The sequence below is a fragment of the Polyodon spathula genome, chromosome 8 (genome assembly GCF_017654505.1).
Source record: "Polyodon spathula isolate WHYD16114869_AA chromosome 8, ASM1765450v1, whole genome shotgun sequence".
Lineage (NCBI taxonomy): Eukaryota > Metazoa > Chordata > Actinopteri > Acipenseriformes > Polyodontidae > Polyodon > Polyodon spathula.
This window is the reverse complement of record NC_054541.1, coordinates 38,921,857-38,949,600: the sequence shown is the minus strand read 5'-3', so window position 1 is coordinate 38,949,600 and position 27,744 is coordinate 38,921,857. Positions and strand designations below refer to the sequence as shown.

The 27,744-nt window shown below is 37.1% G+C and overlaps 1 protein-coding gene across 1 annotated transcript; it reads right to left on the bottom strand.

The window, feature by feature from the left end:
• Positions 1-340: 340 nt before the first annotated feature.
• On the bottom strand, positions 341-27,117 carry LOC121319919 (protein FAM107B-like). Its single transcript, XM_041257877.1, has 4 exons — positions 26,900-27,117; positions 6,883-7,066; positions 1,673-1,823; positions 341-1,327 (listed from the first exon to the last, which is right to left on the bottom strand). The coding sequence occupies exons 2-4, from the start codon at positions 7,005-7,007 to the stop codon at positions 1,208-1,210; spliced, it is 396 nt and encodes a 131-aa protein (XP_041113811.1). The 5' UTR covers positions 7,008-7,066; positions 26,900-27,117; the 3' UTR covers positions 341-1,207.
• Positions 27,118-27,744: the final 627 nt, after the last annotated feature.

Sequence of the window (27,744 nt, the reverse complement as noted above, 5' to 3'; positions counted from 1 at the left end):
TAGATGTTGAGTGTTTGTGCTACAATGTATGAACCTGGCAAGTATGTCATGGGAATGTCTTTAAAAAGTTCAGCTATTTTTAGTGGGAGTTACCACTGGAAAAGGAAGAGCTGGAAGGTTAAACACACAGGAAGAGTGTCCTGTGAACTTGCTTAAATCAGCACTAGCTTCAGCTTGTTTCAGATTAGTATCACTCCTCATTAACTGTATGTGTATTGTAGTGACAGCTAAAAAGACAGAGAAGACAGAAATGGAGGCCATTCTACCAAAAAACAATAATGAACGATAACACTAATTTCTGTTACATTTACACACAGAAAAAAATATTTTCCATACTTTATTCCATCTGTAAATTATTGTCATCTTTATTTAAAAGACATTGTTACATTCAGAAAATCAGAAAAAATGCAAGTTAGTGAATGCTAGCTGTAATAGGGAAACTCAAAGCTGTGTCCCCTTTTAACTGCATTGTCATAAAATGTCACTATATATCATTATCAGCGCAAATCTTTCATTTCAATACTCCACATCATCTGTGGATAGAAATATTGGCATGGGTAAAACTTTTGACCTATTAGAAGAAAAAAAAAAAAATCAAAGAAAAAAAAAGATACCTACACCTGGACTTCTCATATAACTTAAAACAACCAAATTAAAATAAACAAAAACAATACAAATAATAATAAAAAAGCAAATGTTTACTGCACGGCCAAGTAGTTCCTCCTCGTGTTCCAATTAATTGGCCAACTCCAGGAATTTAGTTTACAAAAAATGACTCTATACATATTTAAACTCCTATGAGTGATTGCAAAAATAATACATAAATAATATTATGGTATCTGCACGGAGCTTGGCTTTTAAACACTTTAGTGCAGCTCCACAGGTTCATCCAGTGTCCAACTTTCCAATCTTACATTAAAAAAGTAGCATTCCCTGGCTTCATTTTGCACCTGTTAAAAGTTCCAAGTTCTTTCTCAAGAGAACAAACTTCAGTTTCAACTGAAATGTACCCATGTTGATATATTGGTCTTTGCATTACTGCCTGTCTCCAATGATATTAAAATAAGTAAATACTGTTAAGCCTCAAAACACTGCAAAGGTGCTTGGGTCTCTACAAAGAAAGTCTCTTTGTTGGTTGTAGGGATACGAAACCTGTAGAATTCTTAAATGTAGTTCTCCAGATGTGCCGTGGACTGTGCGGTTGAATTTAGCTGTCGTGTTCAAGTAACTCAGTTTCTTGTTTTGTCCTCCTCAGGTTACTTTTCATCTTGACAAACTCAGGAGCATTCTCCCGCTCTTCTTCATTTTTTTGTTTATCAAGTTCAATCTGAAACATAAAAATAGAATCTAAGGTTCTAGCCATTTTTTTTTTGAGGCACACTACATGCTTTCTTTCAAGCTGAAGTGCTTTATAATGATTGACTTTCAAACAAAAAGACCTACCTTTTTATTCCTGTTGACGTTTCTCAGTTTTTTTTTTTTTAAAGCGTCTGGTTAAATAAGTCATTAGCGATAAAAGTGTTTGGTGGATTCAACACAGTTTATTTCTTTTGTTGGCGGGGGACAAAGATTAATAATCATTTCTCGTGGAAATCATCAGCTGTAATAGCAGCTATTTGGTTGGAATTCATATTGATGTGCAGACATTTTTTAATGCTCATGTTGTATTCACCTGCTCCAGTTTCTGTTGCCTCTTCATGAGCTCGATCTCCAGGGCACTCATCTTCTTCACCGCCTCCTCCTCCTTCTCTTTCACTACCTGATCCCTCTTCCTCCTCTCCATGACCTTCTGTAGTTCAGGTTTGTTTTGAATAGCGAGGCCCCTGAGGATGACACGAATGCCCAGAGTCAGCAATGAAAGAGCTTCTGTAAGAAGGTTTCCGGCAAAAACAAATGAAATAGTGTCATATGCTATCAGACAACCATCATTTACAGTAAATACACATCTGTAACTAAATAAAACCCCATTTAAACAAAGTATTTAAACTGGCATAAAATAACATTAAAAGTAAATAAATAACAAATAGACAGAACTTCATCTAACGCCTGCCCCCCCACCCACACCCAATGTGGCTAAACATCCTAGAACATATGCAAATAATTTCCTGGTACCAAATCAATCGGATAGCAGATTGAATGACATCATCCCTTTTGCCAATATCCAGCTGAGCTGAATGTAATGGAATGCTGAGTTACATAAAAGCAGGCAGCGGAGAAGTCAACAACCACATGTTTTGTTGGTGCAACAGTAAAAAACGAATTAAAGGCATTTGCCTTTGGGACAGCAAACGGGATAAAAAGGTAGGCACGTCAATCTTTACTGTTACATAATGCACAATCGCAGTGTCCCTTTTTCAGATTGCCCCAGTTTGCTTAATCCCCCAATCTAAACTAAGAGAGAGAGTTCATTTATTAAAACATAATGAGACTGCAGATGGAATTTCTGGTGGAAGAAAATAATTTCTAGCAAATGGTTCTGCTGATTGATTGCTCATGTTCAGTATAGATACATGGAAAATATTTGTATCATGGCCAGTGGTTAAAACAATGCATATACTTGCTATCAAACCTGACCTAGAGAAGTGTATATTTTCATTTTCTCCATCAAGAATACTTGTAAAATGCCATTTAACCTAAACAGCTCTAGAATTCTGTGAACAGAACAGTGAATATCTAGCTGAATATCCAAGCTGGCCTTTGTTTTCACAATTTAACTTTGTTTAAATAATTCTGCTTAGAATTGCAGCATGAAAAACATTTATGTGGCTCTGTTTCGGGTGTTATATGGATTTTATTTTTTACATTCCAACTATTTTGCATGATACACTAGTTGGCATAAACAAGTTATGTACAGCATGCATTCTGTTATGTAAATAATTACAAAACAACCACTGGTTTGCATGTTGAGCCAGCTTGGTTATTTATACCTTTCTACCAGCTTATGTGATTTCAATATTTCCAAAACACAACCATTTCTGTCTCCACACATACACTAGAATACTCTGTAAATATTACTGGTCTTATCAACTGCTTATACATTTTTTTTTTTTTTTTGTTAATCTTTTTATAGTTTCTGTTAATGGCTTTTAATAACCCAGGAAGCTAAAGAATAAAACTACTGAAAACACTGCACCGATTACATCAGTTTCACACAAAGTGCCAAGAAAAAAAAACAAAAAACAAAAAAACCCACCCCATTTGTGTTTGATCAAGTACACCCAGTGATTAATTATCTGGCAACTGATCAGCCAGTGCTGTAATGTGATAGTGTACGCGTGATTACATAATAAAATTGCTCATAGAAATGAAAAATCCTGTCTTCAGAAGCAACACACTATGAATGTTCCAAGTACTGTGCCTTGTATTTCACTGTATTTAACGTACTGTTATTATTTCACCATTTAATTTATTATGTATTGTTTTTCACTGTCTTGTAAAGTGCTTTATGATGGTTGTCCACTACGAAAGGCGCTATATAAAATAAATATTGGATTGATTAAAGTGTTTTTTGTTAAATTCAGAATGTAAAACATCTCAGACTATAGTGACTAGTATTTATTTAGCAGCAAATCTAAACAGCATCAGTGCTTAAATAATTACAAATGGGGCTCTTTGTTTGACAAGGTTATGAAAGATCAAACAATACGTAGTATATGTTTAATTAATCAACTGTTTGGCTCCAGCAATGTAAACTTTCGTTTCCTCTCTGACTGTTTGGGAGAGTTCCGTCAAACTCCACGGACATCACATCACAAAGCACTTTCACAAACTGCAGCTCTAGACCTCAAGGACAACAACAACCTACAAATCTTCTGACAACGAAACAATAAGAAAGGATGCTTCTAATGTCTCTCATGTTACGCTCAGGAAATCAGTCTTTATCTTGATGGTGGAGTGTTGGTAGATTTAAAAAGGAGGACAAGCAAGAAACGTATTTTTTACTTATGGTGTGCATACATGATAACCCAAACAGCTTAAGAGCTACAATAGCTTTATTTAAAAGACGATTGAAACATCACATTAGTAACCACCAGGGGGTGGGAATGGGGTCATCACTCCAGCTCACTTTTCTATTTTATAAATATATTCTCACTGTGGGTGATTTACTCATGTACGACTGTCCATGTGTAACCTACTAACGTATCACTAAAATTCTAGAACATCCTGTTCAACACTAAACAGACTTTTTTTTGCATTCTGCTGTAATTTTATGGGAAAACAGATTTGCATTAAACCTACTAATGGTGATGTAATACCTAAAGGACAGCGGACTTCAGTACTGTCTATCTATAACAAAAAAAAAAAACAAATACCATTACATTAAATTTAATTTTTTGTTATTGAAGATTTTTCAACAAAATAATATAAATTAATTATTCATAGAATTGATTTTTACAGGAATTACCAGATGGATTAATCTGTCAAATAGTGCATGCTGAAATAAGGAATTATGCGTTGGTCTTTAACAAAACTAAAACAAAAGGAGAAAAAAAAAGCACATTAGCTGCACAGCAAGTCAGAATGTCCATCCTCACTCCCCCAAGCACACTACGTGACAGCAAAGTAAAAACTCATTTCAGTCTGCAGAGCACTGGAGTTAATTAAAAAGTGTTCCTCTGGACATCTATAGGGAGGAAGAGAGAGGATTTAAAAATCCTTTATTGTGCCTGTAATAAAATAATTTAACGTTATAATTACCATGTTGAGAACAACTAGTCATGTCGTCCACACAGGGCCATCTTTTAAAACAGACTTGGCTTTAACCTAATATGGAACATTTTGCTAAACTACTAGAGCAACTGAATTCCTTCCTCTGCTGCTTTTACACCTCTGTCTGCTTGCAGCTGCTGCAAATGCCCAACTAGCATTGTACTAAAGTTGATAAAGACATGTACAGTGCTGTGAAAAATGATTTGCCCCCTGCCTGATTTTGTGCATTTTTGCTAATTTTTCCTATTGAATTTGGTCAGATCTTTTTGTGGGTTATAGCAGTATATGACGGAGTCTGAGAGAAAAAAAAATGACACCAATGTGTGGTGCTTCTTTCATTTGTTTGGTGTGCAAGGTAATCAAATATGCAATCTTCAGGTGTGAAAAAGTTATTGCCCCCCCCTAGTTAACTCAACCCAGTTAACGGGATAATAAGCGTCAGCTGTTTGAATACTTTGGTTAACAACCAGGCCTGATATGGGCCAGTCCTGCCCAATATACGTCTGACTAACTTTGGCCCTTACCTTCAGAATGAAGTTGTCAGCACACAGATTCTAGAGGAACATCATGCCACGATCAAAAGAAATTCCTGAAGACCTCCGGAAAAAATGCTGTTGATGCCTATCAGTCTGGAAAGGGTTACAAAGCCATTTCTAAAACTCTGGGGCTCCACCAACCCACAGTCAAAGCCATACTGTCCAAATAGAGAAAGAGTTCTGGAAGAATGTTCTATGAACAGATGAGTCAAAAGTGGAACTTATTGGCCAACATGGACCCCGTTATGTCTGGCGAAAACCAAACACTGCATTCCACAGTAAGAACCTCATACCAACGGTCAAGCACGGTGTTGGTAGTGTCACGATTTGGGGATGCTTTGCTGCATGAGGACCTGGATGACTTGCCATCATTGAAGGAACCATGAATTCTGCTCTGTATCAGAGAATTCTACAGAAGAATGTCAGGCTGAATGTCGTCCGTGAGCTGAAGCTGAAGTGCAGCTGGGTCAAGCAGCAAGACACACATCCGAAACACACAAGCAAGTCCACATCAGAATGGTTGAAGTACAAGAAATTTAAAGTTTTGGAATGGCCTAGTCAAAGTTCAGACCTAAACCCCATTGCGATGTTGTGGCAGGACCTGAAACGAGCAGTTTATGCTCGAAAACCCACAAATGTCACTGAGATGAAGCAGTTCTACATGAAGGAGTGGGCAAAAATTCCTCCATGGCGCTGTGAGAGACTGATCAATAACTACAGGAAGCGTTTGGTTGCAGTTACTGCTGCTAAAGGTGACGCAACCAGTTATTGAGTCTAAGGGGGGAGGGGAGATTACTTTTTCACACGGGGGTATTGGGTGTTGTATAACTTTCTTTAATAAAGAAATGAAATGAGGGTCAAAATTTTATTATTTGTTCACTCAGGGTCCCTTTTATCTAATATTAGATTTTGGTTGAAGCTCTGATAACATTCAGTGTCAAAAATATGCAAAAATGCAGAAAATCAGACAGGGGCCAAATACTTTTCCACAGCACTGTATGTCTTAATAAATAAACGAATGAACATTTGATTATAACAAAATGTTTTATTTCAGCCCAAACTGCAAAACTATAGAAAGAAAGTTTATTGAAAAATGTACCAAGGCTGATTTGTAAAGCTTTTACAGCGAATCTAAATGTTTAAAATCTTCTCAGAGGGAAATCAAAAAAAGAATCAAGGCAGAGGCTCTTAAATGATATTTGAAATTACAATCAAGCTCTTGGGTCTGTGGTATTTCATGTAAACAGGTAAGGAACTGTCATTAACAAAATGTCCAAAATTTAAATCACTTCAATGGAGACCATACTTTTGCTTACTCTTTAGATGCCTAGACCAGGGGTCTCCAACCCTGGTTCTGGAGAGCCCCTATCCAGCAGGTTTTATAGGTATGTTTACATCAGCAGTGGCTAAAGATCTGGAACACTTATTGATCTTAACTAATTAAGCCAATAATTGGTTCAATTAAGTATCAGAGATTGGTTGAAACGAAAACCAGCACCCACAGTAGCTCTCCAGGACCAGGTTTGGAGACCCCTGGCCTAGATAGTTCAGTCCCACTTGATAACAAAATGGTTGTAAGTAAAAAGCAGGTTTTCAGAACATGATAATACTTAGATTAATGTTTCGTACAGTTTACCTTTTCTGATTCATGAGGAGCTCCCTGTGAAGATCCTGGTGGTTCCTGGAGGTTTTCACTGGATTGATGAGCTTTTTGGGTTTAACCAATTCATCGCTATCATCATCATAGTCAGGGTCTGCCATGATGCTCCTTGCAGTTGGGGTGTGCCCTTCAGTTAGCGCTGCTGTTTCAATACCTTTTTCTAAAAACAAAATGAAGAGCTTTTAAATAAAAATTAATTAATTATATATAACATAAAATTAAAAAAAAATTTGCTAGTGCCTTCATTAGCGATTAATCAATGTTCCAGAATATTAGTTTGGCTTTAGAAAAGTATTCAGGTACTTCTGCTTTAAAGCAAATGAATATGAACAAAATTGTTCCTAAAAAAGTTGTGCCTACAAATCCTTACAAAGTTGTTTCCAGTAAAAATAACAAGGCTCCTTTTTAAGAGCTGGTTCCTGCTTATTTAAGAAAAGTACATTTTAAAAGTTAAGGCCACGAGCCAAGGCAAGTATAGTGTACATTGCTTAAACTCTATATGATTTTAAGACCAGCCTAAATAGCAAAAAAACACAAACACCTTGACTCATCTTGAAGCAGAGGAAAGACTCGATACCTAAGCATTGTTGTCAGCTTTGCCTGCAGAACTACAGTTGGACAATAAAGGAAAAAAAAATCCCCTCCTGGTTTCTGTCTTTCAGTAGGACGACTAGAGAGCACAGTTTCAACCTGGAACACAAGGAATTTCAGGCAGCAATAAAGTGTTAAAATATTTCCAGTATGTGCTGACCCTGGCAATATTTTATTACCTAACAACCCACCCTCTCTACCCCAGTAAACCTCACAATGGCTGGCTAATCTGTAAACAGCTTGGTTTGCATAATGCCCTCCAGCTATGTCCTGATATGGGAAAAGAGCTAGTTGGGTTTCACGTTGGTTTCTTTATTGATGTATCTAAAAACCAATCACACTGCTGTTTAAGATTTCGACAAGGGTGCAGGAGAGGATTGAGGATTGCAGGTAGTAAAAATATTTTACAGGTCTGTCCACCTTGAGCAGGTAGACTATTATTAACGGCAAAACAATGTCATTAGAGTACATTCCTTATGCAAACATACTATAGTATCCTGGTTGTATCATGTCAATACACTGTTGACAACATAACCACAGTACTGTACCAAAATAAAATATATGCTCTTAGCTTCTCTGGAGAGAGGAATCCTGCATGCAAACGTCTTCTCATGCTCAAACACACACTGCACTAGCGTACGCAGTATAATATGGATGTGAGAAAAAACACTGAACCACTTCTAGTACTAAAAAAAATGCAATAAACAAAATCATATCCTTTCAGACTGATAGTGTTCTTTCTGATTGGATAGCTGCTACATATACTACCAAGTCTATTTATAATCTAAATTGGCACACAGCCATTGATTTCATGTTCAAAAAATAATAGAAAATGCCAATTATGCACTAGTACATGGGTGGCAAAATTTCATGACCCTACAAGCCGCGTACTAAAATTTCCACATGGTTGAGAGCCTCGAGACACTTGCTCTAAAACATGAAATGTTTGCAAGAGCAAACTAGCATTGTTGTGCAGTACAGTAGTGGTAGCAAAACACACAAGAACCAGGGATAGAACACTGCCTACACCCGTTGTGTAATTTGTATTGTACTGTATGTCTAGAGTGTATTAAAACTTTAAACAAAATATATTCAATTATTATGAAGCAAAATACAACAAATGCCCTGATTTCACCAGAAACATCATACAAAATTCAAATTTTTGTAAGGACTTTTTTTTTGACAAGCTCGTCCCTTGAAGATATGAACGCTGGATTTAAAAAAAATAAAAAGTAAATAAATAAATAAATAGATAGATGCTTTTTTTTTTGTATGACTGCTGCATGTATTAAATACTGTTGACCTTGTGGATGACAAATGCACATTTAATTTTGAAAGGGATTACTGTACCTGCTCATGACGAGATGCTAGATATGCAAATATAATAAAAATTTTAGACCTGAAATATAACGTGCATTCTCTAGTCTAGCGCCAACACTCCAATTTTATAAAAAAAGATTAATTCATCGTTTTCCACGAGCGATATCCCATGCCATCCAAAACTCACTTGAGTCATTAAATAAGCTTCCTTACTGAACACCGAAAGCAGCATCTGCCTTAAGCCTGATCTAGGAGGATATTCAGATGAAATGTGTTTTTGATGTTTGACGTTACTCTCCTTGTACAGGCTACAGTGTGTAAATGATTTGTTGCAGATGAGACACAGGTTTGCCACTGTTTTCAGTGAAATTAACCACTTTCTTCCAGTCTGGTTTAAAGCCTCATATGTTCATTTATTATTATTCGTGGAGGGTTTGTTCAATCCCATTGTCTCCACGAAATGAACCAGCACTTAATTCAAAATTATGAAATTTACTTTCAATTGCATGAGCTGTGTCGAAAGTCAACAAGTGACGAAATACCCTTGAGTGAACATGCAGGCTCAAAGAAACAGGCAAGAGAACAAGAGAGAAGAATAATTAACACAAATTAATACAGAGAACACAAATAATAAACTTGTGTTCATTTTTACTTTCTCTCTTTCCGTTTTTGTTTATTATAATTTGTTCAGTTAATTTGAGCTGCAAAGTGTGCGTCACTCAGCATTTCACAGGAGCCGCACTTGAACTGCAAACAAACATGGTTTGGCCACCTTTGCACTAGTCTATAGAACCCATTGTAGCCTTTGCTGTGCGTTTTGAAAGAATGTGCTCAATGGAGTATTGAAATGAAAAGGCTCAACCAGATAATGATAATTTTCAAAACTTCAGCGGTCACATGCTGCTGACCGTACACAAGTGGTTCTTGGCTGTGTTCCAAACATTAGAATTAATCTCTCTTGTTGCTTTATTTTAAAATGTTTTATGCCAACTTTACCCTAAAGTTACAATGTAAAGAATGAAAGTATTTTTATTACATATTGACCCAAAACGTCATGTTAATTGTTCTCTATTGCTTTTAGTCTGGTTCCCTTAACAGAGCTTCAGCTCATGATGGGAGCGTGATTTGTTTGTGGACTTTCATCACAATGATGAAAGGAATGCTATAGCTCATTGAATAATCCCACATTAGACGAGTCAACAGCAGACAGCAGCTGTGGGTTAACTAAAGGGTTTTGTAAATGTACCTCTCCCACAAGATGTCACTGCTTAGTACAGGCATTTGAACATTCCCTAGATGAACAACAAATCATATCTGTATGTCTAAAATATATTTTCCAAAATATATAGTATTGTCTAAATGATACATTTTTTGAAGATATCCAATACACTATAAAGACCAACTGAAGTCAATTTATTGGATATATAAAAGCTGGATATAAGGATAGTTACTTAATTCAAATCAGGTTAGCAACATTCAAGATAGGAATCTGAGGTGTTACCAAAAGTGGTGTAAAAAAAAAAAAGGACATCTACTACACACTGTGGAAAAGAAAGCCAACTGCAAACATTTAAGAGATTTGAAAAAGTTCATAGTTACAGTAAAACTAACAAACACGTTGAACTTCAGGAGTGCACCTGGATGGTGATGTTTATCTCCAAGCAGATGTCCTATAAACATGGGCAGCTCCCATGTTTCGATTTTTAAAAAAAAAATCAGCAGACACTATTATCATTGCAATCAGTAAGCTTGCAACAGAATTCTGTGTTAACATTTAAAAGTTTGGATACACCGTGTATTTTAATTTACACAAAATAGGGTAAGCATGGGATGGATATCTATCTGCAGTTTTAGGGCAGAGACAATAGTAACTGGACTGAAAATTGAAAACAGCTTATTTGAGGAAAAGACGCTAATATGGTCCTTAATCACTTCATCCAGACTCGGCAGTAGGCTATTTTTTGTTTTGTTTTTTTGTAACCATTGACAACCAGTTCTACTTCTCTTCTCCCTATGAAGTAGATTCCTCTCTCTGCTCCCATTACAGTGGGTTTTCTTTCCTTCCTCTACTCTAGTGCATTCACAGCTGAATTTACAGAATGGCACAGTATGCTGTAATGCGCATAAAGAATAAGTACATTGTACATTAAATTGGTATGTTGTAATGCTTTTAGTTACTCAGAAAAATAAGCTGATGTTGAGCCATACCCTGCAGCATAGGAGGCACATCTTGTAATGTTAAGCCAGTAACTGAAAAGCTCAGGAGAGTAAGTAAATATAAGCAGTGTATGCAGTTGCTAAAACGCTGTGAATGTAGAAGCCTTTTGGTGACTTTCACGTGATTTGATTGGCTCTTGTAATAATGAAATCTGCATATCCCGATTACCCATAAATCTATAGTTACTGTTTTCTCCCGCCTTAACTCGAAACAAAAGCTAAATTGTCAAGTCAATAAAACTCTTACTTAATTTATAGATCCAGGAATGGTGTTAATAGTAAACAACAACTGACATGCAATGCCATTTGTTATCTGTGTACTATAATGGTACTGTAATGTGAACTGCATTCGCCTTGTGCATGCCTCATTGGTGACAGTTTTGCAGGAGTATTAGCAAGGCCAAAGTGTCACTCACCTCTTTAAAATGGGTGTAGACTAATTCAGCACAGAATGTACAGTGCCCTCATTCCCCAGCTAACTGGTGCTCTACATTCTCAAATCCCACCATAGATTATTCCTGGAGTGGGTATTGATACAGGCAGTTGATGCAGTTTTTGAGCAGGTATATTTAACCACCCTTTACCAGTAGCACATAGTTATGGTTTAGAACCAGCATGTTCCTGCATCTTGGAAGGCTGCCACAAGTTATTATGAAAGACAGTGCTGCAACCCATTTTTAATTAGCATGCGTCTAGAAGGGAACTACACAACCCACACGTATTGGGTGTACCATTCACAGTTCACAATCCGATTAGAAAATGTCACCTTAGATTTTCTTCACAGTTTTATCACACTATACGATAGTGTTTAAATTGTGTGTTTTACATTGGAATTTCACCTTGCTGTGGTAACACAACTGAGCCATCCTAACCCCTAACATCTACACTGTAGATTCAATTAAAAAGCTAAAACACTGATCTGGGTTGTGTGTGCAATGCACGGTGCAGTAAACTGCTCATACCAAAGAATAAATACATAAATAAATTAATAAATAAATAAAATCAAAAACAGTTGGTACATTTACAATCAGTTTAAAAAGACATTCAAAACAGGCAATTGTGCAATATGTTATTTAGTCACTCAAGCCAGGCTAATAAAACTGAATGACTTCTTGTTTGTTTTTTTGGGGTCATTGGAGCAACAAATCAGTACTGTAGACTGGGTTTGAAACCGACAGGCCCAGTTGCTTCAGGAAATCAATTCTTTGTTAAGTACTCATTAACAAGACACAGAAAAGAAAACAAGGCAATATATCCACATGAATGAGGCGTGGGTGTTATCAGTGTGAATTTCATTATCAAGCAAACAAAAACAAACACACAGAATCAGTCTTTATTTGGAAAGAAATAACTTGTTTGTAATTTGTCGCGCTTTGTCTTCAAAAGAATAGGTTGTCATTGATGCCTTGGTAAAAATCATAGGTTGACTTATGCTTCTTTTGCAATTTAGTCATTTTTTATTAATAAAAAATAAATAAATGTTATATTTTATATCATATATATATATGAAATTAAGGGTGAACATACGAGCATTTACTAAACAGTATAGACGGGTAAATTAGCATTGAGCTCCATTGGGCTGCAGAGGTGCAATATAAAAAACATTTCTGGTAAGTCACTGTTGCAGTCACTTCGCACAGCTGGACGTGCAATAACACAGTGCCGTTTTTGTGCTCCACTCTTATTTTCCAGTTAGCAAGAGTCCTTTGGGTCATATTTGTACCAATTAGAAGACAATCTGTGGTTCTTTCCATTCATTTCAATGGAAATTAGAACAGCCTATTAGAACTTGCATCCTGTAGTCCATGAGCAAAATGTCCATATCTTCATCCTTGCATTAATAAAATGTGTTTCTCAGCAATCATTTTATAAAAATGACAAGTGGATCACTCCAGCTTGCTTGGTAAAGGTATACTACATTGGTATCAGACTTTAAATATATAGGATTTTTTAATGTTACTCCAGAAGACCACGATACTGTTTTTATACAGTTTGTGTTTCTTTTTAACCATTTTCTTTGGTAAATATGCTGTTAGAAGGCCTGCCTGGAGAGCATTCACATAGACTGACAGAAGCAGTGTTTGAGGCTTGATCTGTCAAAAGTCATGATAAAAAAAAAATAGGTGGTCTGACCTGGTACCAAAATCCTTAGTATTATTACCCAGGTTCAGGTTACCAGGACCACTTACAAACCTATAGTAGTATACATTTGAGTGTGCAAGTCATTGTATATTTTACAAAGCGCTGAAAAAATAACATTTGAAAAGGGTCGTCAAAATTATGCACATTCCAGTTACACCAGGGAAGGCAAATACTGGAGGATCCACCTCTAGGGCTGCCACCTCATGCAACAAAAACTAAACAGGAGGAGCAAACTTATCACAAGTGGCAGGTTGTTTGAGTTTAATTCTATTTTTAAAATCTGTACCTCAATTGTGGAGAGAAAAAAATACAAATAAAAAAGGGATAGGTGGAAACCCTAACCACCACTTTGTTGCTCACTCAGAATGTCAATTTGTATTTAGAAACAAGATTTGTAAAGAGATAAAAAGGATAAATATATATATATATATATATATATATATATATATATATATATATATATATATATATATATATATATATATACACACACACAGAGAGAGAGAGAGAGAGAGAGAGTTCACACGTCACTCAAACAAACAGATAATTGCAGGACAAACACCACCTCTTCTGATTTTCCAATAAACAATGTAAAGCAGGTAATAAAGGATTGGATTCAATTTACTTTCTATGCTCTTCTGTAACCCTTATAACAGCCAGGCCTCATCTCAAGCTGAACATGCCACACAATTTCCTTGCAAATGAATGAATCAAATACATCACAAATAATTCAGATAGCTGTGTAAGAGTACGATTTCTATATTCCGCAGTTAGGGTTACATATACTGTAAAACAAAAATGCTATATGACAGTGTAATTGTAATGTTCTGTCAGATCAGACTCCATGAAACTCAAGTTTGTCTCTAGAGACAGTAGGAAACCATCTATATCACTCAATGGCTTCAGTCCTGTTTCCTGAGCTGGTTTATCTAGTGTCTCTGGGACTGAACCCAGTTTTTTTCCCTAGACAATGCTGCCCTCAAAACTTTTCCTGCACAGACTGAAAAGATCTCCCAATTATTCCACTCGTCTTACAATTTATCAGCCTCCCTTTCCCTAGTGTCTTCATGTCTGTATTCTGTTCCTCCAATATACTAAAACAAATCTAAGCACTTCACAAGAGGAAATCCTGACCCATGATTATATGTTCAGCTTCCAAGCCACAAAAGCTGGTCCCGTGGTGAGTTTTCCTTTACCCCGCACATGCAAGATTTACTCGCCCTCAAGATGGAACCAGCCAGCCATACCATTTTAGACTTCCACTCTACCTAGGTTGACTAAACACTGCCCACAAATGAACCTATGATCTGAGCACTGAATAGTGACCACACCACTTACAATCATTTAAACCTTTTGCGTACAACAAAAAAACTGCAGTTATACCTCATTTCAAACCTACACAAATTATGTTATCCATTTACAGTGTTCCCCCTATATTACGCTGTTGTCTTGCCTGTTTCCTTCTACGTACCACATCTGGTGGAACGTAACTTATACTGCCCCAATAAATAGTTGTGAAACGTTTTCCAGGGAAACAAATTGAGCCGAATCACCCTTTTCAAATTGTGCTGGCTTTTAAAGAAAGACTTGGCTGGTGTCAATAGCAACTGCCTATATTAATCTAATACTTTTTATTAACAAGTACTGTACTACTCATAAGACTCGTACATGTATAGATAAAGTACTGTCATAAAGGAGTATGTGTTTATTCAGAAAAGGTGAAGTGAGAACCCCTTTGTTGTGCTACAGTAAATGCCTACTAATGTAATTCAATCATTAGGGCTCCAGTACAAGACAAAGGGAGTATCTGGCATTATATTACTGTCTGACCTGCTGGATCTCCCACTGTAAACAGTTTACCCCCAAGAGCTGTCCAACAAGCCGGTGTCCTGATCCCCTAGGAATGTTAACATCCACCTCTAACCTCCATGCCTCACCTCCTTCAAATGCTATCAGAGTTCTGTAGGGTTATAAATCAAGGATTACAAATACCTAAACTGCTTATCTTACATGTCAAAAATCTAAATAAAACTGTGATAATCCCACTTAAATAGATGTTTTTAATGTTTTATTTTAATGTATTCTTTTTTTCCTTTATAATTAAAAAGCTACTTCTGGCCGCAGATGAAGTACAATGGTTGCAGCTCTGAGTATTTGGAGGTGCATACACTACCAGTGCAATACTTACTGTATTACAGTAATATCAAAGACTCCACACTTTCGGCTACAAACCACACATTTAGTGATACTCGAATGTTGAACAGGGTGCTGTCTGATTAATTTGTAAAAGACAGACACAAGTCTTGACACAAATTAGAACCAAGCAATTCCACTGTTTTACAAATTATGCAGTGCTACCGGAATCGTTGCTTCATCTTCAGAAACTGAACAGACTACAGCGGACAAGTTAAAATAACATGTATATGTCACAAATCCCCCAATTCTAGGATTCCTTTGTTTGTACTGAACATGTTTATTGGTATAGCTGCTTATTTTTCTCTGAAATAATCAACATCCACTGCCTCTCTTCCACAACTGTTTGGTTAGAGATTATGGAATATATATATAGTATATAGTATATAGTACCAGTCAAAAGTTTGAGTACACTTGCTGGAAAGTAGGTTTTTATCATAATTGACAAATGTTTTACATTGTATACGTTTCTGTAAATACTTGAAAATGAAAACACATGTTATAATATACAAAACAAAACCTAAAGGAGTATCAAAGCAATGTTCAAGAAAATTGAAAATTGTCTTAATCTTGGATTCCTCAAAATAGCCACCTTTTGCCTTAATAACAGCCTCACAAACACAAGGCATTCAGTTAACAAGTTTCAGCAGGAAATCACCTGACATGTCTTCCCAGCTCTTCTGCAGCAATTCCCAGAGATGTACGGCACTTGTGGGTAGCTTTGCTTTGACTCTTCTGTCCAGTTCGTCCCATACAAGTTCTGTTGAACTGAGGTCTGGAGACTGGGCAGGCCAGGTCATTAGATTGAGTTATCCTTCACTTTCCTTCTTCGCCAGATAGTTCTTGCACAACTTTGAGGTGTGTTTCAGGTCAATATCTTGCTGAAGAATGAAGGACTGCCCAACTAGCCATAATCCTGATGGAATGGTATGCCTCTGAAGGATGCTACGATAGCCATGCTGGTTGAGCTTGCCATGGACTTGGTAAAGATCACCAACTCTGTCACCAGCAAAGCAACCCCAGACGATGACATTGCCTCCTCCATGCTTGACAGTGGGAACCACACATGCACAATTCATGTGCTCACCCTCTCTTGATCTTACAAATACTCGGCGGTTGGATCCAAATATTTCAATTTTTGACTCAAGACAGACTTCCACTCCTCAAACGTTTTGGCCCAGGCAAGTCTCTTCCTCTTATTCTGCACTCTTAATGATTTCTTTGAGGCAATTCTTCCAGTTAGGCCAGCTTCACGCAATCTCCTCTGAACAGGTGATGTTGAAACATCTGTACTTCTAGTAGCATTTAGCTGAGCTTGATTTCAGGGGGAGTTAATCACCAGTTTTGCAGACTAGTGACTCAAATTAACTTGTTCTCTGATTCTGAAGTCACCCTTGGCCTGCCTGACCTTGTTCGGTCCTCATGAGTGCCAATTTCTTTAAATCGGTTGATGGTCTTGGCCACAGCAGTTACAGACACTTGCAAAGTTCTTGCGATTTGTCTTAAAGATTGACTTCATTTCTTAAAGTAATTCCAGTCTTTTTTCTTTGCTAACTGAGCGTATTTTGTAATTTTCTGCTCCCTTACATTCAGGAATGACAAACTTGTGCCTCTGTTCTAACACCGTGTTATACACATTTCAGACTTTGGGCTTCAGACTGAAATCCCCTTGCTTTGGGTGACCATTTCATTGAAAATTGACAAGATTTACATTTTCATTTAAAATTAAATCTTTGAATGCAATTCACTTATGATTATCAGCTTACATAAGTACACTTACCATATAATGAAATATTAAGTGTTTATAGACAAGTTCATACAGTTAAAAGCATTGATAATCATGAAAAACCTGGTTTCAAGCAGGTGTACTCAAACTTTTGACTGGTATTGTGTATATATCACACACAGTTCTAGTACAACACAGCACTTTAACCCCTGTTATATAAATCATGGTGCCTTTGTGCGAGCAGGGAATCCAAACTGCCAAGCCTTGAAACGGCAATAGGAAAAAAAAAAAAAAAAAAAAAAAAACATAACCTGTTTGAACTGTTTAAGCACAACTGTTAAAACACAAATAAGGCTGAACCAACCACAAAACGGCACATTTAAAGCCTATTCTGGTCAGTAGAGTAAGAAACTAACTGTTCATTGTGGATATGTATGCAGATATATGGTAACACTGAAAATTCCCTTTCGATAACCTCTGCATTGTGATCTTTGAACACAAATATAGCTGGTTTATAGACATAACATATTTCAATGTCCCAACATCCACAACAAAAAAATAATGCAACATTTATTTAAGAAATACTTGCAGCAACAGAGAGCCCCAGAAACATTTTGGAAGGCTTCATGTCAGCGGGATAACAGGGAGTCTTACAGCAAGCTTCAAAATTCCCAATCTTTGCAAGCCAAAATGTGTACTTTGAGCTAAAAAATGAGTCTGGGTCCAACTGTTTAACAGTCTAACTTCTGAAATGTGTTGTCCCCCCCCCCCCCAGCTGTATTTAGTACAGTCAGCCCTCTTTATACCGCCTGGCAAGGGCCATGGGCAAAAACGGGCAATAAGCGAGGGTGGAGTTACAGCGAGGGTCAAAAATAAATAAATAAATAAAAAAGCTCACCAGCTACCAGCCCTGCGCTGACTCGGGAGCGGCAAAGACGAACACACGCTGTCCTCCGTAATGTGTGCCGTCAGCCAACTGCTTCTTTACGCACTGCAGACTCACCATGCAGCCACCTCAGAGCTACAGCGTCGGAGGACAACGCAGCCCTGGGCAGCTTATAGGCAAGCCAGCAGGCTCCCGACCAGACCACAGGGGTCGCTGGTGCACGGTGAGCGGAGGACACACTGGCCGACCTAGCCCTCCCTGAATGAACGTTCAGTTAACAATGAATTAGGAAAGCAAGTGAAAGGTTAACTGCATAACATTGTTGTTTTAACTAGCCATGATTATTTTTCTGGCGCTACAATAAGGGAAACTACAATGCTTATGTTTGATTGGCTTGGGAAGTTGGCGGGTGGTAGACAGCAGGTTGGCGATATAACAGATACAAATAGCACTGTTTTTATATTGGTGACATTTGTTCAGACAGAATAGTTGGTGGTTTGCGAGGGTGGCATTATAAAGTGGGTAGTATAACATGAGACAACTGTATAAAAGTGAAAAGCAAACGATAGTTCAGAAAAGCAGATCTGAAGTTATTCAAATCAGAGGCCAGAACTAGGTTTGTGATCGTAGGGCATAACCTAAGATCCGTACAGATCTGTAAAGCCTAGGACACACATGGCTAGCAGGGAGCGGCAAAATGCCACACATATCGCTCATCTTATTTCAATTAGAGTGAACACACATTGATGAAAAAATGACGTTGCGGAAAAATGTCGCAGCGGCAGAATTTTAGAATGGCAAAATATCACTCAGCAAGCAATATTTTGCTGCTCAAACATTTTCCCACAGCAGCAAATCTGGGTCTAGCCGATCAGGTCCATGGTGTGGGATGTGTCATGTCATGAACTTGAATATCCATCAACATGGAGGAGCTACTGATAGCTGAAGTTTCTCAGCATCCCGAGCTATTTGATTATAAAAATTAGAATGTCAAGGATGTTGGTTAATGGACTATTGATCAAAACAAATACTAACCATTTACAACCTGCATAAATCCAGCTACTTGACATCCTGTATCATTTCTCAGATATAAGTCAAGCAATTAACCAGTTGTCAGACGATTATTGTGTATACAATTGCGAAGAATGTGATCCCTTTTTTTCTTAATAATAGCAGCTCCTATACAATGTATAAAACTACAGATACAGTACCACAGTCCAGTCTTGCTGGATATATAATAAATAGTTGTAGAAAAAGGCTTACAGATTGTATCCCAAAATAAATATCATATTTTACATGCATATCCTTAGGTAAATAAAAAGGCAAAACTTTCTGAGTGGCATTCTGATATGGGAACTTACAATGTTAGATCCTGATCAAAATTTCTGGAGATGGACATGGTTGTTCACTCTGGGTTCAAGCAGTACAAGTTCAAGAATGATATACATTTTTACAGTGCTGCAAGGTGGTGCGCGGTCTTTCTTTTTTTTAATCACCGCTTTACAACCGTTGATGTTTGTCCACCAAGCAAAGCGTTATCGCCGCGCACCGCCCTGCAAGCGGTGCTGCGCTGCTCATGTGTGTCCTAGGCTTTACTCTCATGAACTGCTCAGGTTCGTAGGAAATAGACAGAGGTTATGTTACCCTTTACACATTATTGTAAAATCACACACACACACACACACACCTGCACCTTGAAGTACACTGAATATATTGCTTGGTGTCCATTGTGCACTATAGAAATATCCTCCTTTCTATTGACTTTATTTTACCACACCTGGGATGATCCGATCTTGATTTCACCCACAGGGAGAGAACCTTTTCTCCCTATTCTCTCCTAAAAGTTTCCACCTACAAATAATGACAGCATTGAAAAGAGAAAGGAGATAAAATGAGTTATACTGCAAGCAGGGTTTTAATATAGTGACCTATATGAGAAAGGGGAGCAAAAACAACAAGTTCCCTTTTTTATAGTAGTTACATACAATGAAAAAAAACAAACAAACAAAAAAAAACAGATGTGCCGACACCTGGATTATACTTTAAAGTCTGTTGCTTCGCTTTCCACTAGCTCAACTCCATTTAACAAACAGACAGGGTGGGTCCCTGAAATGAAGAGATTAAACAGATACCAAATATGGATGGAGTTATTTCAATCACACTTTCACACCCTTCGAGTTTCCTGTGACTTAACTGGAACCAACACTTTACATTGCTAAGTGTTCCCGTGGACCTATTATAAACACAAAGTGACCAATTTCCTATACTCAAACTAGTGTGCGCAGTCAATACATACATACTCATATATATATATATATATATATATATATTTCATATACATGAAATAAATAATTCAGACAATTTGTCTTATACACTCACATGGTTTCTTACAAATTTTATAGCATACAAAGTTTAATTCAGTTTCTATAAATTGCCAAATGAACATGCAAAAAAAAAAAAAAAAAATAGGCAGTCTCCAACTTCAGTCTCAGCATTGAATCAAAATACTAAAATTACAAACTCAACTTAATATTTAGAAGAACCAGCACAAAACCAAGGCTAGTGTGAAAAGTGACATTTTGACCTCCCCAAAACTGCCCCATCGGCTGTATTGTAACAGTAATAGGCCAGGGTTTAAGGTTCCGACAACACGCCAGAAAAATAACACAGAAAAAACTAATTAAGTAGGTATTCTTTTATATTCAGACTTGCCTGCTTTTCAGGCAGTGAAAACAAATCCCCAGACCCACACAGAAGTTGTATTAAAAAGGTTTTTATTTTGTGGATATCGACAACAGTTTAATGTGCCTGAAGCAGTTTAATTCATGAAAACAAAAACAACAACAAAAAAAAAAACTACTTGCTTCCGCCCTCATGAGTTACTGGGGATATAATATCATACTGATGTAAACATTTACATTTTCACAGAATGGTCCTACAAAAAAACAAATCAAAGACGTTCCTGAGTACCTGTCCATATATGTTGTTTATGGCTGTTGGCAAGTGCTGGATGATCTATGAGAAGTATGCGTTATGCTATTTTCATGCTTCTGTTAACAGAAACCTATGTTAGAGCTGCATCAAGTACCTGCAAATGAATTACTTTACTGATTTATTAAAGGCCTCAACAGTTGTTAAAAAGAGAAATATGTGAAAGGATAGCAGCCAAAGCTAGTTTTACTCAAAACATGCAGTTTAAAAACAGTGCTCATAAAATCTGACAGGTCCGGGCAACAAAGCAACACCGACTCAATAACGAAAGAATTTCAAAATACTGTAAATTCGAAAAGGGAGGCTCTCATTTGGGAAAGAGATAGTGGCACGCCAGTTTTTTGTTTACCTCCCAAGAGAAAAAGAAAAAAAGTTCTCTCAGACATCCTAAGCACTTAATGATAATCTACTCATTTCTGTCAAATAAAGCCATTGTAAACAGAAACACAGGCATAGGAGTTATATACCAATGCAATGTGCCAGGTTCACTTATCAGAGTTCCTGGATTGGGTGCTAAACAAAACCCTGAAAACATGCACAGGTTGATAAGGATAAAGAAAGTGATTCAGGTTATAGAACCTCAAAGACAGTGATCTGTGATTAAACCTGGCAAAACCAGAACACGTCTTCCCAAGGGGGGTAAGAGAATTTAAAATCCATAAACACCTGCTTTTCTTCCCCTGAGGACAGCTGGTTGTCTTCTGTTTTAACTGGCAATATGATTGGCTAAATGTAAGAGGTTTGAAAGTGTTCACAGTTTAAGCATGCAAGAAGCCTGGTTCAAACACCTGTCCTGCTGAGGGCTGGGCCAGGTCTGTAGCAGCTGCCAATAAGCATCAATAAGTGCAGTATATGGTTTTCTTATCAGCAACTATAGCCGTCTTTGACTAACATACACAATTTTAGATAAGGTATGTCTGCGTCTATTGGGTGCCAACATACTTTCTTGTGCTACTGGAAGCTCATTAGGAATACATCTAGAAGCAGAGAGACAGCTGTCTTTACAAACTGGCCCTATAATATACAACCATGATAATTGTATAGTGTGTTTGTTGCTCCCTTCGTCAGTAAAAAAGTAAAGAAAACATTATTTTATTCACTCAATTTAGTTATTACTAGAAAAGCATGTGTGTTTGTGTTGGTGGGGGGGTGGGGTGGACTAAGAACGGGGGTTGAAATTGTGGCGATTCAATAAGTAAATACTGTTTAGAGGGATCCTCAAGTAAATCATGAACAAGGATCACTTTTAAATGTAAAATGTCTATTACATTCTCTATTACTGTACTTCAGAGGTTGCATTTATTTTTCCTGGTATGCTACTAGCATACTCAACCAGCACATTCACCTTATTTGATTCTCAGACAAGAGATGTACAATGCACAGACACAGATTTAACCTCCATCTCTTCAAATACACTTAGCCCTTGCCACAACCATTCCCAGGGGATGCTGGGAAGACCCTATTAATGAAACGGATGTTTAGTCACAGTATACCTTTTTCCTCTGGGTGAGGTGGAGGGGATTTAAAAAAAGAAAACCTAGAAAATGTGTTTGTGGTTTTGTGGCTTAATTGAAATAACCAGGTGCATAATTATACAGTAAGACATGAGCAGACATTATACTGTAGTACCTCTGTAGCAAAACAGTCACAATTTGGAAAGTAATATTTCTCTTCTCTGGCTCCACGTCTATTCTGATAGTAATGGTATAAACTTGTTTCATTTGCAAAACTGAGCACCAAGATACGAAGGTACCTTCTTTATTACCTAGCCTGTTACAAGTAATCAGTATTTTACAATGATACAGCTAATATTACACCCACAATCTTGCCAGTAAAGGTTACTCATCAGTTGGGTTTATACAGCAGTATTTTGATCTGCCATTGTTTAGAGCATTATAGACACCATATTCCAGTTAGCATATAGCAGAATACATAACAGAGCACACAACTCAAAATAAAACGTAGGCAGTGAATGACACTAAAGTAGAACATTATATTATTCGTATCCCAATGTACTATGGAGCAATCCTTACAGCTCTTCCATCAACCATATAATACAATTTTAATATGAAAAGATTTTTTTCACCAGACAGTGAATGCTTTCGGATTTTGAAGCATCATCACATTTCTCAGTAAAATGGTAGTGATTGAATCTCTGTTGCTGAGCCAAGGTTTTATCACATTAAACACATCTCCCTTTCCAGGAGCTACAGTATTTACCATTGCAAGGTCACAGGTAATGTGTTTCTATTGGCGACAGTGTTCTAGTTTAAAATAGTAAGATATTAAGGGAGGAGGTCTTGCTGTTTTTCAAGTTCAAGTTCACTCCTACTGAAAGAGCTCTGCAAGTGTCTCACTATTGAAATTCCCGAGTGGCTCGTTTTTGTTGTCTGGCTGCCTGTTCCCATGCGCATCAGTGTTATTTCACATGGTCGCTGTACATGTGCTTCCTACCCCTTCTGTCACAACCTATCTCCTTGTCAGACAGACTTGTGGGAAGAAGCTGCAAATTTAGCTATTTCTCATGATCCTGGTCAAACCAACTGAGACCAAAAATAACTATGCTGACAACCTACTATTGTAGCTCGGCTGGAATGTCTGGCGATCAAACTCAATACACTGACCAAAGTGGCCGTTTGTGTTTTCCAAACACACAAAGACATTTAGAATGAATTTCAGAATTGTTCAGCCTGGGGTCAGAAGTTACAAGTTTTTCACATAATTTAAAACATGGCCTGTTTGGTCGTTTACAGCATTGCACTTTCAAACGGCCAGTTTTACCATTCCCTCTTTGTTGTTTAAAATGTAGACTTCCAAGTTGTACCTTCAGACCAAAAGACTTTTCCAGAAGTTTCTGGAAGCACGCCTTAGAAAGGTGCTTAAACAAATCCCACAAAAATGACAGAGACTTAGTACTGCAATATAGGAGCAAGCTGTAAGGAGCCTTTTTCAGACAAGGTGTAAATACAGGCTTCCAATTATCAGTACAGAAACACCCAACATTCTTAAAGGTACTTCCTATGTACTGAAATCTTAGTCTTTAGTTGCGAATGAACAGCTAAAGCTGTGTTGTTGTGAAACACTTTCCTGCTGTGTTTGGTAAAACACAGTAAGCAAGAATAAAAAATAAAAACCTGTAATGTCAGCGTGACGTAACGATTTTCAAGCCACTAAACTGAAAGAGCCATGTAGAGTATAAAGGTCAACTGTTCAGACTTGTGCCCTTTCAAGGTAAAGCAAACAACTTTTGAGCTGTAAGTTTTCATATCAATACCAACTTGTTCCATGTTGCTTTTAAAATGACTTGAAAATAAGGTGTGGAGAATATTATTTTTTTTTTCCTTCAAGCAGGTACTGTTGAATTGTTCTACCTTTTTAGAAATAAGTTTGTCTACTTTTTTTCTGAAAGGAACAAAAATGTAAATAGAGAACTAGAGCACAAATTGTTTTTATATTATCCTTTAATTTGGAATACAGCTTTAGCCAAATGGTACAAACCAATCATGAATAAGCATAGCTTTCAAAGTCCTAGCATACTCAGCAGACATGCAGTGGCAGATAGACCCGTTTATGTTTGACTAATTATTTAGGGTCTACTACAACAGAGAGTCATACTTACTGAAAGAAAAGTAAAGATAGGTGTAAAAATACAGTACATTTGATTTAAAGAAAGGTTTATTAATAATAATAAAAAAATTGCAGTCACAGTAAACCCTCTTTTGTTTGTGTGAAATTAATAACTAATTTTCTGATGTCCCTTTATTCAACATCGGTATGTACTGTAAACTACGTACTACAGCAGTCTAATGTTGAGATTCTACATCTACAGTACATGATTCACTTGTGAAAAACTTAAAAACAATACTCTAGGGAACCTTAAAGAGAATGTTCCATTTTTTCTGTAATTGACAGACAGATTGCTCTCCTTTTTGGTCTCTTGAAAAATGAAAAACATACAAGCACTTTTAAAACAAAGAAATTGCTGCTTTATACAAAAACTTCTACAATTCTGTTCTACAATATTTAAAACCTATGCTTGCATTATGTTACCCCCCTTTTTAAACCATTCTACCCATTTAAATGATGACAGCCAAAAAACTCTGATTCTACACTTCATCACTTCAGAAAGAATTGTCTTTGCTCACAATATATTTTTAAATGTAACTTTTCATGTAATGGTTTGGGACAAGTAGTTAGGACCAATCAAGGGTCATAATACACGAGTATCAGTTCAAAAAATCAAAAAGCAGATGTAAAAAAAAAAAAAAAAAAAAAAAAAAAAAGTTTACCAAAATGAACCCTTAATTGTTAACACATGTGGGGTCTTGCATGGCTAGTCCTCTACTTCCTGAAGGACAGCCATCCCCCCAGCCCTCAACACACACAGTGTATTGCTACCAAGAAAAAACCACACTGGTGAGTCTGCCTTAATGTAACAAATTGGGTCAAACCAGTGATTTTACAGGCAAGTGACAAGAAAACACTAGGTTATCCTATCCAAGCAACTGACTGCTTTCCAGTCAGGTACAAGGTTAAACTTTACCGCTGTTATGGTAACTTTTGTATGTATAATTATTTATAAAAACACTGGGAAAAATATACAATATATCCGAAGACTAACTGGTGTTTATTTACAAAAGGAGTGTTTTTTCAGTGTTAATTCCTGTAGGTTTTAGAAAATCGACAGTAACCCTCGCTGAAAGGTTTAATTAACTGCATTTAATTCATTAAAATGGACAGAAACAGTTGTAAACAAAACATTGCTTAAAGCAGTGTTCTTCACTAATTTTCAGAGGGGGGCCACTTTCGCTGATAAGACATCAGTGTGAGGGCCGCCACACCGTCTTTTTCACATTTGTGTATTGTCAGGGGCCACACGTCAGGGGCTGCACTAAAGTCCACCAGGGGCCACGGGCCTTGCAATGAAGATCATTGGCTTAAAGCTTTGTGAATAACAACCTCTGTATCCACTGTGTAAATGTTGTTAGTACTGTATATTACAAGACATCTTATTTAAATGTTTAACACAGTGTCCTACTTTGAAGTGAGCGTGCAAAGGCACGTTCTTTTCTAACTGCATGAAACTAGGAAGAACCGAACAAACCTGTTCCTTATTGAAAATGTGCTTTTGTCTTTGCACTTACTGTCATATCACTGACTGGGGGCGTGGCACATTTGGGGGGTCTGCACTTGGCCCTATGCCACCCCCCAAAAAATCTCTTTATAAAAAACTCACTTCTATTACATACGTACATAAAGTCAAAATATATATATATGTTAAGACATTCTAAAATAATACGTACAGTACCACTAGTTTGGAAGGCACTGTAAAAACACATTTTACACAATTGCATTGTTGTGAAGAGATACTATGGTGTTTTATCTGTTCATTCAAACGTGCTTTCAAATAGATTATCAGAATCAATTACAGTGGGGATCTCAGTATGCCATAAAAGCAGTGTCTGCAACACACTACCGAAGCCAGATTTGATTGTAGAAAATAAGTATTGTACATTCTTTGAAATGTATTAAATGTAACGAGCTGACTCCACAATGAATGATTCTTGAATGCGCTCATGATATATATATATATATATATATATATATATATATATATATATATATATATATATATATATAAACAAAATTCTTCCAGACAGCACAGCCAGATTGCGGTTTAAACCACTCAGTCTCAGACTTTCCCAACAGCAGCATATCGCAACATGCGGTTGCCATATGCTCATGCAGTCCTTGTACACCATTCCCAGGAAAAGTTCCTATAATATCACTCAGTAGTTTAAGCATTTGAGTTAGTCGTACCGTTGTGAAAGATTTAGGCTAAAATTAATATTAAGTGAACAGCAGCAGTTTTGTCCACGAGAATAATTCTGAACCAAACAATTCTGTAAACTAATGGACAGCCGTACCTTAAACTCCCGAGAATGTTGCTGCTCTGTGGAGAAAACAGTTTCCTTGTTTCAGGAAGGAGGCTTGTTTACTCTGTCTTAAGCTTTACTAACGTGTGCCCGGTCATAAGCTCTCCCTTTTCTTGCGAGCCGCTCTGAAGATGATGAGACATCCCCACAAAATGCATTACCAGTGCTTGAGGACTGGGGAGGGTGGCCCCGTTGATTCAATAATTGAGTCACGTAGTAGACTCCGCCCTTCCTTTCCTCTCATTTTTATTCATTACGAGAAGGGGCATTTAACGGGGCTCTCGGTCTCCTGGGGTGGATGAGTAGAAAGGAGGAGGCGGAGACGGTTTCATTACACACACACATACATGTGTGCTACATAATAATTGCACACATGGACACAATAAAAAAGCAAACACACGTCGAACCAATACAGTCACATGACTTTACATTTTCATTTTCAATTTTGCACTCATTTCTTTGGTAGTTTTTGTCTTAAAAAGTTGTGCATTGTTAATATTAAAAGTTCATTTGGAAACAAAAAAGGTACAGTTTCAATAGTCACCATATGCATTATCAATCATGTGTGATTAGGGAGTGGAGACTTTCTTTTGTTCATTTTCATTGTAAAATGTTACATATTATTAGCCAGGCGGATACAGAATACGGTATGTAAAATGCAAGTTATCCATTTTCTGCTTGCATGTAATGGTTGAAACATATTACAATCTAGGTATACACACTACCCTCCATCAAGCATTGGGATACACTGGGCAGTGTAAATCAATGTTTTCCAATAGGAATAACCTTCAGCTTGAACCATGACACTCACCCTTTACATATGAGATGCACATGCT

Coding starts and splice junctions, on each gene's coding strand:
- LOC121319919 (XM_041257877.1), bottom strand. CDS start 7,007: ATGGCAGACCCTGACTATGATGATGATAGCGATGAATTGGTTAAACCC. Junction 1,824..6,882: donor CTCCTCATGAATCAGAAAAG/GTAAACTGTACG, acceptor TGTCATCCTCAG/GGGCCTCGCTATTCAAAACA. Junction 1,328..1,672: donor GGCAACAGAAACTGGAGCAG/GTGAATACAACA, acceptor TTTATGTTTCAG/ATTGAACTTGATAAACAAAA.